The following is a 14,981-nucleotide window of genomic DNA, read 5'->3' as shown; positions in this document are numbered from 1 at the left end:
AGCGGAACAGCACAGCTCCATCACATGTATAGTGGCCACAACAAGGTACTGCAGATCCACCCCGAGTCATTTGAATAGGGGCCGATGTGTAGCACCTGCCCACTCCAACTACAGCAACAGCTATAATAAAATATAAGCTTTACTAATAGCATTCTCAGAAGAAGTGGGAAAGATGGGAGAAGGTGACATAGTCGTGGGGAATTAAGGAATGTGCTGTGGACAGGGCACAATGGGGAAAACACTATGAAAGGAGATTTAAGACATTTGAAAATTATATGATTTATATAGGAACAGAAATACTATTGTAGTCAGTGTATACTATGGATCCCAGTAGCAGGGTTTTTTCTAGTACAATAATTTAGATGCTGGAAGCATCATCGAATACTTTAGTCAATCTCAAGCTATAGTTCCCATCTTGCTGTTTTTTTTTAAATTGTGCCATCACAAAGCGAAATGTTACACTGTGGACCTTGGACTTGTAAAGACTGTGCACCCATGATCTGCTATAATAATTACAGTTGGGGTTTTTATAGGGCTACAGTATTGATGGTCAAGAAAAAACATCAATATCAGATCAATAGGGATCTGACTTGTGGAAACGCAGCCAATCAGCTGATTGACCACACTGCATCCCTCTTACCAGCGCAGCACTGTACATTTGCAGTTGGTAATGTCTGGTATCTAATTCAATCCCATTTTCCTAAATGGAACTGAGCTGCAAGATGCTTCAATAGCAGGCATTGCCTGTACCACAAAACAAATGCTGATGCCCAACCAGTCTCACATGCCGGAATGGCCTATACAGCACAGGTGCAATCCCATGGAATGTTTTTCTTAAAAAAATAGCAAGACACGTTAAAGGGTTCTACACTTTGTAGCTAAACAAAATGTGCCCTTTCCATATTATATTCAGTACAATGCAATTATAAGAAGCCAGTATAGAGGTAAGTTATATAGTAGTTGATCATATGTTGAATTATTAATAGTAAAGGCAATTGTGGCATTGTTGGGTACTTATATTCTATATTTTGCAGGTTCGCATGGAATGGCCAACAGACTTAGCTGTTAACCCAATGGACAACTCTCTCTATGTCTTGGAGAACAATGTTATTTTACGTATAACAGAAAACCACCAAGTCAGCATCATAGCCGGACGTCCTATGCACTGTCAGGTGCCTGGCATCGACTATTCCCTGAGCAAGCTGGCTATCCATTCTGCACTCGAATCTGCCAGTGCCATAGCTATTTCCCACACTGGGATCCTTTACATTGCAGAAACAAATGAAAAGAAGATTAATCGTATAAGACAAGTGACAACCAATGGTGAAATCTCTCTTTTAGCAGGTGCAGCTTCCGACTGCAACTGCAAAGATGATGTAAATTGCAATTGTTATGCTGGAGATGATGGCTATGCTACAGATGCATTTTTAAACTCTCCATCATCTCTTGCTGTGGCACCTGACGGCACAGTGTACATTGCAGATCTCGGAAATATTCGGATAAGGGCTGTTCTTCAAAACAAACCTGTTCTCACTTCATTTAATCAGTATGAAGTTGCATCTCCAGGGGAACAAGAGTTATACATATTTAATATTAATGGGCTTCATCAGTACACTCAGAGCCTGGTCACAGGAGAATACCTCTACAACTTTACTTACAGTGCCGACAATGATGTGATAGAAGTTATTGATAATAGTGGGAACGCTTTGAAAATCCGCAGGGATTCTAATGGCACCCCAAGACATTTATTAATGCCAGACAATCAGATAATCACCCTTACACTCACTACAAGCGGAGCACTGAAACTAGTTTCTACACAAAGTCTGGAGCTGTCTTTGATGACGTATGATGGGAACACGGGGCTATTGGCAACAAAGAGTGATGAGACTGGCTGGACCATGTTTTATGAGTAAGTATACACTTAAAAGCTGTCATATAAAATTACTTTATTATGCAATAAATACCATAAACCACTTCTTTATTTAATATTATTTCTATAGCTCATTATCAAAACTATTTTGTAAGGTTTTGTAATGACGCACCCTATCAATGAGATGAAAGTTAATAGCTATTTGTTAATTTATTCATACATTTCTAAATGGAAATACTATAGGAACAACACAATGCAGAGTTTTAATTGTTAGTTCATGGGAAATAGAAGTTTGTAAAACATCTTTTTAAAATCTTTTTTACCCTATGGATTGTTAAAGAGCTAATCCCACCAACAACGTTTATCATCTATTCACATTATAAATGGTAAATGAGGATCCAGCCACTGGGATCTCCACTAATGACAAGAACAGAGGCCATGGGTTACCTTTGTGAATGGAGTAGAAGAGTGCCCAATGCTCTCTTCATTGTCTATGGTTACAATGGTCAACTATGCACACTACTTCTCATAAATCTATAGAACTGAATGGAACCGTGGCTACACATAAACACTACTGATTAATTCGCACAGAACTTTGAAATCCCCATTCTGAGATAGCTTGGAGTTTCATGGGGTCAAACCACAACCAATATTACGTTTGTCACCTATCCAGTAGTTAGATCATTATGTTGTTTCAGGGAATAATCCCTACAATGATCATCTCCTGACAGTGTTTTACTTTTGATCTCATTTAGAGATGAATGGATCGATCCACAGAGGATCGACTTTGAGTTGAATTTCATGAAATTCACAGGTCCCCACGAATTTCAACATTCTGTGATTTGATTTGCGCGGCCGTTTGGGCTTCCCCATAATACCCTGCAGCTACCACGGCCACTTCCTGGCCAAGCAGAGTCATTTTTAGGATTATCCATGGTAGGGATAGGAGGTCGGAGTGCACCATTCATTCCACATAGTGATAGAAATAGTCCCGCATCTGATTGTGGTGTAGCACTGTCATGCTGAATTGAAAATGAGAGTTGTGGTCTCATTTAGTGAATAATAATCCAAAGATTAAAGTGATTTATTGACTGTGAATTGATTGATCTGTGATATACTGCAGTAACAGCACGTAAATAACAGCCATTTTATTATTTATCACAAACTGCAAACAAAGAGGGCAGTATTAAACCCCTCAGTGCTAATTTTGCTACCAAATCAAAATCCTGAAACCAAGGCTTTTGTGTCACAGAATATGTGCTTCCTGCATTATAAGACGGGCAAGCTACATTTTTAAAAAAAAAAGCCCAAAGAAAAATGTCCTTAATCTAGAAATTTAAGCACGACTATCTCCCTAAAAAAATGTACGCTTTATAAAAAAAAAATGTTTTTTTATGCACACTTCTTTGCTGTGGTAGTCTAAGATTAGACCTGTACATTCCACCACTGTGGTTATTCAGTGGTTACCATCTGTTTTCCCCTAGTCAGATAGGATGAAGTAACTTCTACTTTGATAATGCAGTGTTTGTACTAATGAGCTCAAAGAGAGTTCAATACACTCCTATGAGACCTCACAGTGTTATACTTATACTAGCTATTGAACCCGTTCTACGCCCGGGTGGCGAGCATTTTTATTGGTATATGGTCTTCCATGCTGGTATGTGCTGCCCTCCTCCTGGTATTTGTGCTGCCTCCATCCTGTCCCCACCATCCTATCCTGGTATGTATGGCACCCCTCATCCCCATCCTGGTATGCATGGCACCCCTCATCCCCATCCTGGTATGCATGGCACCCCTCATCCCTATCCTGGTATGCATGGCACCCCTGACCCCCAATCCTGGTATGCATGGCACCCCTCACCCCCAATCCTGGTATGCATGGGACCCCTCACCCCCAATCCTGGTAAGCATGGCGCCCCCCACCCCCAATCCTGATATGCATGGCACCCCTCACCCCCAATCCTTGAAGGCATGGCACCCCTCATCCCCAATCCTGATATGCATGGCACCCCTCACACCCAATCCTGGTATACGTGGCACCCCCCATCCCCAATCCTGATATATGTGGTACTCCTCATCCCTATCCTTGTATGTGTGGTACTCCTCATCCCTATCCTGGTATGCATGGTACCCCATCCCTTTTCCCTATCCTGGTATGCATGGTACCCCATCCCTTATCCCTCATCCTGGTATGCATGGGCCCCTCACCCACATCCTGGTATGCATGGCACCCCTCACCCCCAATCCCAGTATGCATGGCACCCCCTCACCCCCAATCCTGGTATGCATGGCACCCCTCATCTCCAATCCCTTTATGCATGGCAACCCTCATCCCCAATCATGGTATGCTTGGCTCCCTCATCCCCAATCATGGTATGCATGGCTCCCTCATCCCCAATCCTGGTATGCATGGCACCCTTCATCCCTATCCTTGTATGCATGGCACCCCTCACCCCCAATCCTGGTATGCATGGCACCCCTCACCCCCAATCCTGGTATGCATGGCACCCTTCACCCCTAATCCTGGTATGAATGGCACCCCTCACCCCGAATCCTGGTATGCATGTCACCCCTCACCCCCAATCCTGGAAGGCATGGCACCCCTCATTCCCAATCCTGGTATGCATGGCACCCCTCACCCCCAATCCTGGTATGCGTGACACCCCCCATCCCCAATCCTGGTATGTGTGGTACTCCTCATCCCTATCCTGGTATGTGTGGTACTCCTCATCCCTATCCTGGTATGCATTGTACCCCATCCCTTATCCCTATCCTGGTATGTATGGTATCTGTCATCCTGGTATACATAGACCCCTCATCCATATCCTGTTATGCATGGCACCTCTCACCCCCAATCCCGGTTTGCATGGCACCCCTCATCCCCAATCCCGGTATGCATGGCTCCCTCATCCCCAATCCTGGTATGCATGGCTCCCTCATCCCCAATCCTGGTATGCATGGCTTCCTCATCCCCAATCCTGGTATGCATGGCATACTCATCCCCAATCCTGGAAGGCATGGAGCCCCTCATCCCCAAAACTGGTATGCATGGCACCCCTCACCCCCAATCCTGGTATGCATGACACCCCCCCATCCCCAATCCTTTTATGTGTGGTACTCCTCATCCCTATTCTGGTATGTGTGGTACTCCTCATCCCTATCCTGGTATGCATCGTACCCCATCCCTTATCCCTATCCTGGTATTTATGGTATCCGTCATCCTGGTATGCATAGGCCCCTCATCCACATCCTGGTATGCATGGCACCTTTCACCCCCAATCCCGGTTTGCATGGCACCCCTCATCCCCAATCCTGGTATGCATGGCACCCCTCATCCCCAATCCCGGTATGCATGGCACCCCTCATCCCCTATCCCAGTATGCATGGCTCCCTCATCCCCAATCCTGGTATGCATGGCTTCCTCATCCCCAATCCTGGTATGCATGGTACCCCTCATCCCCAATCCTGGTATGCAGGGCACGCCTCATCTCCAATCCTGGTATGCATGGCTCCCTCATCCCCGATCCTGGTATGCATGGCTCCTCCATTCCCAATCCTGGTATGCATGGCTCCCTCATCCCCAATCCTGGTATGCATGGCTCCCTGATCCCCAATCCTGGTATGCATGGTACCCCTCATCCCTAATCCTGGTATGTATGGCACTCCTCATCCCCAATCCCGGTATGCATGGCTCCATCATCCCCAATCCCGGTATGCATGGCTCCTTCATCTCCAATCCTGGTATGCTTGGCACCCCTCATCTCCAATCCTGGTATGTGTGGCACCCCTCATCCCCAATCCTGGTATGCGTGGTTCCCTCATCCCCAATCCTGGTATGCGTGGCTCCCTCATCCCCAATCCTGGTATGCAGGGCACGCCTCATCTCCAATCCTGGTATGCATGGCTCCCTCATCCCTGATCCTGGTATGCATGGCTCCTCCATCCCCAATTCTGGTATGCATGGCTCCCTCATCCCCAATCCTGGTATGCATGGCTCCCTGATCTCCAATCCTGGTATGCATGGTACCCCTCATCCCCAATCCTGGTATGTATGGCACTCCTCATCCCCAATCCCGGTATGCATGGCTCCATCATCCCCAATCCCGGTATGCATGGCTCCCTCATCTCCAATCCTGGTATGCATGGTACCCCTCATCCCCAATCCTGTTATGCATGGCACCTGTCATCCCCAATCCTGGTATGCATGGCACCTCTCATCCCTAATCCTGGAATGCATGGCACCAGTCATCCCCAAACCTGGTATGCATGGCACCCCTCATCCCCAATCCTGGTATACATGGCTCCCTCATCCTCAATCCTGGTATACATGGCTCCCTCATACCCAATCCTGGTATGCATGGCTCCCTCATCCCCAATCTTGGTATGCATGGCACCCCTCATCCCCAATCCTGGTATGCGTGGATCTCTCATCCCCAATCCTGGTATGCATAGCACCCCTCATCCCAAATCCTGGTATGCATGGCATCCCTCATCCCCAATTCTGGTATGCATTGCACCCCTCATCCCCAATCCTGGTTTGCATGGCACCCTCATCCCCAATTCTGGTATGCATGGCACCCCTCATCCCCAATCCTGGTATGCATGGCACCCTCATCCACAATCCTGGTATGCATTGCTCCCTCATCCCCAATCCTGGTAAGCATGGCTCCCTCATCCCCAATCCTGGTAAGCATGGCTCCCTCATCCCCAATCCTGGTATGCATGGCACCCCTCATCCTAAATCCTGGTACTCATGGCACCCCTCACCCTCAATTCTGGTACGCATGGCACCCCTAACACTCAATCCCGGTATGCTTGGCACCCATCACCCCCAATTCTGGTATGCATGGCACCTCTCACCACTAATCCTGGTATGCATGGCACCCTTCATCCCTATCCTGGTATGCATGGCACCCCTCACCTCAAATCCTGGTATGCAGGTATGCATTGCACCCCTCACGCCCAATCCTGTATGCATGGCACCCCTCATCCCCAATTCAGGTATGCATGGCACCCCTCATCCCCAATCCTGGTATGCATGGCTCCCTCATCCCCAATCCTGGTATGCATGGCTCCCTCATCCCCAATACTGGTATGCATGGCTCCCTCATCCCCAATCCTGGTATGCATGGCACCCCTCATCCTCAATCCTGTTACACATGGCACCCCTCACCCTCAATCCTGGTATGCATGGCAGCCCTAACCCTCAATCCTTGTACGCATGGCACCCCTCACCCCCAATCCTGGTATGCATGGACCTCTCACCACTAATCCTGGTATGCATGGCACCCCTCATCCCTATCCTGGTATGCATGGCACCCCTTATCCCTATCCTAGTTTGCATGGCACCCCTCACCTCAAATCCTGGTATGCATGACACCCCTCACGCCCAATCCTGTATGCATGGCACCCCTCACCCACAATCCTTGTATGCATGGTACCCCTCATCCCCAATCCTGGTATGCATGCCACCCCTCATCCCCAATCCTGGCATGCATGGCACCCCTCATCCCCAATCCTGACATGCATGGCGCCCCTTATCCTGGTATGCATGGCTCGCTAATTCTGATATGCATGGTGCCCCTCATCCCTATCCTGGTATGCGTCACTCCTCATCCGAATCCTGGTATGCATGGCCCCCCCAGATCCCTATCCTGGTATGCATGGTACCCCTCATCCCACAAACCCGGTATGCATGGTACCCCTCATCCCCCAATCCTAGCATGCATGGTACTCCTCACCCCTCAATCCTGGTATGCATGGTACTCTTCTCCCCTCAAACCTGGTATGCATGGCACCCCTCTTCCCCCAATCATGGTATGCATGGTACCCCTCATCCCCAATCCTTGTATGCATGGCACTCACCATCCCCTATACTGGTATGCATGGTACCCCTCATCCCTCAATCCTGGTATGCATGGTACCCCTCATCCCCCAATCCTGGTATGTATGGTACCCCTCATCCCCCAATCCTGGTATGTATGGTACCCCTCATCCCCCAATCCTGGTATGTGTGGCACCATTTTGCTGAAGACACACTAAAAATGTGTCTTCAGTAAAATGGCGCCGGACAGCATTATGCGCATGCGCCGATCCGACGCCTCACTCCTGCCCCAGTCTCCGGCGAAGAGAGGCGCCGCGGCAAAGCTCCTCCCGGTCAGGTAAGTATGTAAGTATGGCGCCGGAGATTGCAGTATGCGTTCAGCGTCTACGCATACCGCGATCATCGGTGCCATACACTCCTCTTACCTGTAACGGCTCCATGCGTTCTTCTGTCTGGACCCAGACTCTGCATCGCCATGCGCAGTCTATAGAGGCTTCAGACAGAGGGACGCTATATTTTAGATTTTCTGGTCAATTAGAGAGTTTTCAGTATGACGAGTAATTTGCAGCAAATCAAATTTTTGAGGAAATTTCGACAAAGCTCTCAATTTTGAATTTCAAACAATACTCCCAACTTTAATCGCAATCATTTACATCCTGATATTGGTTAGACTATTCGATCAAAGATTTAATATCCTATAGCTGCTCTGCAGACAATTATTTATACATAAAAATTATACATAAAATCCAGTTCTCTGCTATCCAGGTACATTCTACTTGCTGCTCCCTTTTTGTACCTTATGAGAATTATTTTAGCCAGTTTCTCATCTCTCAGAGCATTGGGGTTACTATGACAACATTTGTGGAGTGACTGTGTTAGAATTTCAGCTGTCATTTATATAGCTCAAAGAGATATACCGTACTCTAGCTGAAAATACAAGCATGCAACTGATGAAGAATAGAAAAGCCAAGAAGCACACATTGATATACATATTTTTTTGTAGGAAGCTCAAAATGTGTTTAGACAGCAGTACTGCTGCTGAATGTTCATTTAATGCGACTAGTTAATGATGTTTTTTAATCTTTTTTAATCACGTATTTCACAATTCAGTAGAAACTGTAAAGGAAGCATATGTGTTTTCAGGAATTTCCCTAAATTGTCTGTAGAAATTCTGAGCCTTGTTTCTGCAATGTGTGCTGGAAGATCTTCATTGCTGTCAGTGAAATTCCCATGAGCGTTATCAGCAGGCACGTGTGTGCAGATAGCATACGTGAGGACATAATGTGGGCCCTGACAGTACTTCATTAACATGTTAATTAAATGTTGTGCTGCTTGTTGATAGTTTTATATTCACCATTTTAATAGAAAAAGTGTGATCACTATCACATTCTCTCTAAGGTACTTTCCCAACTTCACAGATATCCAAATTGTGTGTTTAGGCATTTTACATTGCATGCTAAACTTTTTTTCTGCATAGTACAAAAAAGTCACCCTTAAAGCAGCAAATATTTTATTTCCCTCAACATAAGGTCTATAAACGCAATAATTGTCATAATTTGTCAGTAAAAATCATGTTTATAGGATTTTTGAAACAATCACATTTACATTTTTATAGAGTGGGAAATATATGCGGTGTATAACACTCCCACTTTCCAAATGTTATGCACGCATATTCTTCTAAAACAACTGGCAGGAATCTTTATGCATTTCTACTGAATGTTTAGGGAAAATATATGTGGAGATATAATATAGATTTATAACTGAAATTACATGGCAGTTTTAGATATGAAATTTGAACTTAGTCATTTTCATCACTTAACACTATAAGGACGAAATCAGACATCCGTAAAATACAGTCTGTGTATGAACTGCAATGCACGGACCTGAACTCAAAAGCCTCATATTTGCCTATGAGGTTGTCAAGTTTGGGTCAGGAGACCTATGGCCATCCATGCATCTTGGTCCATACACAGAGTATATTTTATGCACGTTTGAACGAGAGCTTAATGGGTGAAGGGAAATAAAGGGATTCAACACTCCTGTCCTGAATATAATATATTATGACATTCTCAGAATAGATTTCAAATCATTTTAATAGTAAGGCTACGGCCCCACTATCAGTATTTTTCCTCAGTATTTGTAAGCCAAAACCAGGAGTGGGTGAAAAATACAGAAGTGGTGACGTGTTTCTATTAGGCTGTGTGCCCACGATGCGTTTTTTAAGCGTTTCCGTAGTGGCAATTCCGCTGCAGAAACACTTAAAAAACACTAGGTAGAAGGCCTGCCATGTTCCCCAATGATAATCCGCATGTGCTGTGTACATGCTGCGGAAATTTCCACTGCGGATTATCATTGCGGAAAAAAACGCAGCACTACCAATTATTTTGCAGAATCGCTGTGTTTTCGCCACCATTGACTTGCATTGGACCGCATGGAATCCACATCACTGCATCTGTACATGCGGAATCCATGCGTTTCAATGTGCGGATGGTACCCAGATCTAGAGGAGAGGAGACTCTCCTCCGGACCCGGGTACCATAGCACCTGTAAAAAAAAGAATAAAATAAAAAATAAATATTATACTTACCTTCTGATGGCCCCCGGTGTCCTTGTCTCGGCTTGCCGGCAGCTCGCGGTAGACTAAAAGGACCTGCGGTGATGTCATTTAGTCATGTGACGGGTCACACGACCGCTGACATCGGCAGGTCCTTTAGTCCACCGCGAGCTGCCAGCAAGCCAAGACAAGGACACTGGGGGCCATCAGAAGGTAAGTCTATATTTATTTTCTACCATTCTTTTACGGTCACACTATATATATCCATGCCGGTTGCATGGATTTATATAGTGTGACCAAGTTGTCAAGCACTTTCCAAGTGATGCTAAAATCGCTTGGAAAGCGCTTGTCAACCAGCATGCGGAAATGCATGTGAAGAACGCTTCACTTACACTTGTCCCTGGCAGGAAAAACGCATGTACAATCCACATGTACAATCCACATGTACAATCCGCATGTACAATCCGCATGTACAATCCACATGTACAATCCGCATGTACAATCCACATGTACAATCCGCATGTACAATCCGCATGTACAATCCGCATGCGGAAATGCATGTGAAGAACGCTTCACTTCCGCATGTCCCTGGCAGGAAAACGCATGTACAATCCGCATGTACAATCCGCATGTACAATCCACATGTACAATCCGCATGTACAATCCGCATGTACAATCCGCATGCATTTTTTTCTACCAGGGAGATGCAGAAACACTCAGGAAAAATCCGGAGCATTTCTGCATCGTGGGCACATAGCCTTATACGTTTCTCTGATTATTCCTCACCTGGTTTTGGCTTACAAATACTGGGGAAAAATACTGACCCAATACTGATAGTGGGGCCATAGCCTAATGAAGAAAATAGATTGGTAGGGCCAAATTTAGAATTTGCTTATGGTGACTCGGACATCTTTTACAGGAGACATATTTATTTGTATTCAAATAGGTGGTTATTATGGTTTTATCTAATTCTTAAATTCTTATGGGATGTATCTATAAACGTATATTTGGTTTACATTTCCAATAATAAACAGGATTAGTGTATATCCCATATGTTTCTATTGCTGTTGCACGTTTCATTGCTTAGAAGGACATCTAGTGGTGAAGCTTGATGTTGCAGATTTATTGCTTTTACATGCAGTGTGAAAGCAAATCCACTGCGGCAGTAGAAAATAAAAATCAATACCACTCCAATCTAAATATCATGAAATTAGATATGTGAAAGTTAACTGTGATGCAAAGTTTCTTTAAAAACAGCATGTAAAGTGTTAGGCTATAATGGATAATTTGTTGGCTCTGTGATGAGAATAATAAGCTTTAATGTCTGGTAAGACAGTGTATTAATTAGCAAATCATACCGTTCACAACTGTAACATTGCGTTCAGAACTTAATGTCAGAGCCGGCAACATAATGACATGCAGAGAAGTGTACTGCACCCTGCCATATGCGTAACGAGGGAGAATACAAGTGACCAAGAAATACTCAATCCCCTCCCTATCTGCTCTTCAAGTGGAATACATGGTGAATGTATATTTCATTATCCTTATTATTTGGAGCTCTCTAGGGTATAGAGCCTATTTTATCAATGGAAGAAGCTATAAATTGCACATAATGATGTGTACTCAAGGAAAAGTGGCCCCAAAGCAAAAATCAAAATGGTGCTCTGGCCCATGTTGTCATAATCCACTATACAGGTTCAGTCAACCCTGGAGTGTGTTAGAAGGAAAACCATAGGATAGGTGAATAGTGAAGCCTGAGTTTGGTTGGTTTCCAGCTCATCTCATAGCAGCTACATAAGAAGCCTCTATGGCATATATACCCATTTTATCACATCCACGAATGTTATACAGCAGCAGGATATCTCAGAAGCGCTGGCACATAGAATAAATCGATTAACTCATCATAGATAGGTCATTCACATTAGAGCTGACACCATTCCAGCTTCCAGCCCAACTGGTAAAATCAGCTGTTTGTTTGGCTAGGGACAGTAAAGTGTTCCATGGTGGTCATCCAGATGCAATACATAGATGGCTTTCTTGCTCTGGCTCATAGAGAGCCCTAATGGGGGACCCATGTATATGATGACCACATTTGCCTATAAGGCATGATTCAAGTGACAACTGGTTTAACTTCCTGCAAGTGCATCTTAGCTACCTATGTACAGGCAGTTGATTTTACATCATGCGGTTACACAAATGCTCACATTGATAAGTGACTTGTCACTTTGGTCAAAAGTGTTCAGTTTTTGCTCTTATTCTATTCTTCACTGCTTGCCTGAGTATTTTTGTTTTTTTCTACACTTTGTTAAAATCTGCCATTTTTGTGATCTTTACTAAGGGTGCAGTTCTCAGAGGGTAATAATGCATATGAACATATAGTCATGCCCCCAGAGAATATGTGATCCTCACTCTCTTGCTAAAGAACATTAAAATTAGCACTAAGTAAAAAGGTCAATATCCCATGTCTCTGGAACGGATTTTAAAAAAGGAACCCAAAAACGGCATGCTCAGGGGAGTGTTGGAAATATAATATGTGCAAAAACATGCCGCTTTTGACCTGGTGACAGGTCCTCCTTATTTTCTAGTGAGTATAGCCATTATAGCACAATATATTCTTTTTCAAGTCCAAGTACACATACTATCCAGAGAGCCTATGTAAATATATGTAAATTACCTTGTGCCATAAATAAATAGTGTTGGTTAGTATACCCCTGGTATCTGAATCTCTCATTTAGGCCACGGCCCCAGGATCAGTATTTGGTCAGTATTGGTTCAGTACTTTTTCTCAGAAGTTGGAGCCAAAACCTGGTCAGGAACAAACAAAGAAAAGGCATAATAGAAACAAGTCACCTTTCTGCATTTATCACCCACTCCTGGTGTTGGCTCCCACTCCTGAGAAAAAATACTGACCAAATACTGACCAAATACTGATAGTGGGGCTGTGGCCTTATACTGACTATTTGAGCATTCATTGATCCACATCAATTAGACAAATCTATTGTTTGTAGTGTTTTTACAGCTATTCTTTCAGGTAATATTGTTCAATTGATTTAATTTTAGTTATGACAACGAAGGCCGCTTGACCAATGTAACCCGACCAACTGGAGTTGTCACCAGCCTCCATCGAGAAATGGAAAAGTCTATTACAATTGACATTGAAAACTCCAACCGGGATGATGATGTGACTGTTATAACCAATCTATCCTCAGTGGAGGCTTCGTACACAGTTGTTCAAGGTATGGTACAATAGATGGTCACCATTCACAGTCCCTTAAACACGTGTCTAACAATGCAAACTCCACATCCTTTTTTTGCAATATACGTATTTAAAAAAAAAACCTCCTTATTCATTTGTAAGATAATTATGGTATGTATAGAGCATGATATTATATCAGATACTGTGCTATAGGTCCCGTCTCCTGGTCTGAGCCCTAATGAGTTACTGTTGTACTAAGACTGAAACATATAACAGCATCCGAACCGACAAAAGAATAAAAAGACAAAAAGCAGCATTTGTTATGATGCACGATACCTTTCCTAATATAGCTGAAGAACATCTTTTATCTATAGAGGTCAATGGCTATGCAGTATTTTGAGATTGCTGAAAGAAAGACTGACAAATTCTTCACTGATGTGGGAACGGGCTTTATACATAAGGGTAGCACACATTAAATAGATGCTTCAATACATAGACACGCACACACTTGTAAACTATCTTTCTTAAAGTAAGTTATTCTGTACTGGAAATCTTATGTTGTCACTATGCAGAAAAAAATATGTTGCCATCTACTATATTTTTCTACAGGGAATAGAAAGACCATGTATGCTTTCTGCAAAATTCACTTTGCACCTGTTTGGGTAAATATCCCATTTACTTGCCAAAGGGAAAAGGTGGTGTTACTTGTGGATATCAATCTGACTCTGTGAATCTCAAGGGCAGCTTTAGAACTGACAGGAAGCATAAGGAATAGTGTTGAGTGAGCATGCTCGACACTGCTTGGTACTCACCCGAGTATCTCACTACTCGGGATGTTCGGCGAGCACCGAGCATTTCCGGGTTACTCGGGCGAAGCTCGGGTCTCCGCCCTGCATGTTTGGTGCTCTTTACTGAGCCAATGAACATGCAGGGATTGCCAGCCAGTCACTGTAATGCCGCAGCCATGTTGGTTGTGGGCATTACAGTGATTGGCTGGCCTCACAGCGTCACCTCGAGTATTTAAAACCGGGCGCCGCCATCTTGGACACAGTCGCTCCAGATCAGACAGTGTAGTGACAGCGCTGCTGAGCTAGGGAGAGATTTATACTGCAAAATAGGTAGTGTAGGGTCTCTAAAGCATGCAAAATCAAACAAACAGTCCTTCTCAGGACTAATATCCATCCCAGATATCAGGCAGGCAGGCAGGCTGTATAGGAGACACAGTGGTTATACCAGCAAACACTGCATTATAGTCCTGTGTGCTGCTTTTCAAATTGCTAGACTTAGCCCCAGGTCACAGGGGCCAGGAAAAATCCTTTTTTTTCATCTAAATCCTCTTTTTTTTTTTTTCCTCAGTCAGACTGTACAAATATCCGTCTTATTAACCTTTTGGTATTCCCCCCTCAAAAAAAAAAAATTGAGTGTGTCTGTGAGTGTTCAGATACAAATATATCTGTTTAAAAGAGTCTGACCAGATAACTAGAACTGTGGTTTTGCAGTTCCACAGTTGAAATCTCTGTATTATCCACTTTTCTGC

At 44.2% G+C, this 14,981-nt stretch overlaps 1 protein-coding gene across 11 annotated transcripts in view; it reads left to right on the top strand.

Moving 5' to 3' along the window:
• Positions 1 to 14,981, top strand: part of TENM2 (teneurin transmembrane protein 2) — a 2,544,132-nt gene that overhangs the window by 2,217,828 nt on the left and 311,323 nt on the right. For all 11 annotated transcript variants that reach the window (XM_073651122.1, XM_073651120.1, XM_073651119.1 and 8 more), the window contains 2 exons: positions 1,035 to 1,909; positions 13,309 to 13,484. In XM_073651122.1, the coding sequence (XP_073507223.1) occupies positions 1,035 to 1,909; positions 13,309 to 13,484 (1,051 nt within the window). The remainder of the gene's footprint in view (positions 1 to 1,034; positions 1,910 to 13,308; positions 13,485 to 14,981) is intronic.

This window comes from Phyllobates terribilis, unplaced genomic scaffold (genome assembly GCF_046119375.1).
Source record: "Phyllobates terribilis strain yellow unplaced genomic scaffold, ASM4611937v1 Scaffold_11__3_contigs__length_659146591, whole genome shotgun sequence".
In the NCBI taxonomy this organism is placed as follows: domain Eukaryota; kingdom Metazoa; phylum Chordata; class Amphibia; order Anura; family Dendrobatidae; genus Phyllobates; species Phyllobates terribilis.
Note: the sequence above shows the minus strand (reverse complement) of the source record. Positions and strands in the feature narration are given on the sequence as shown.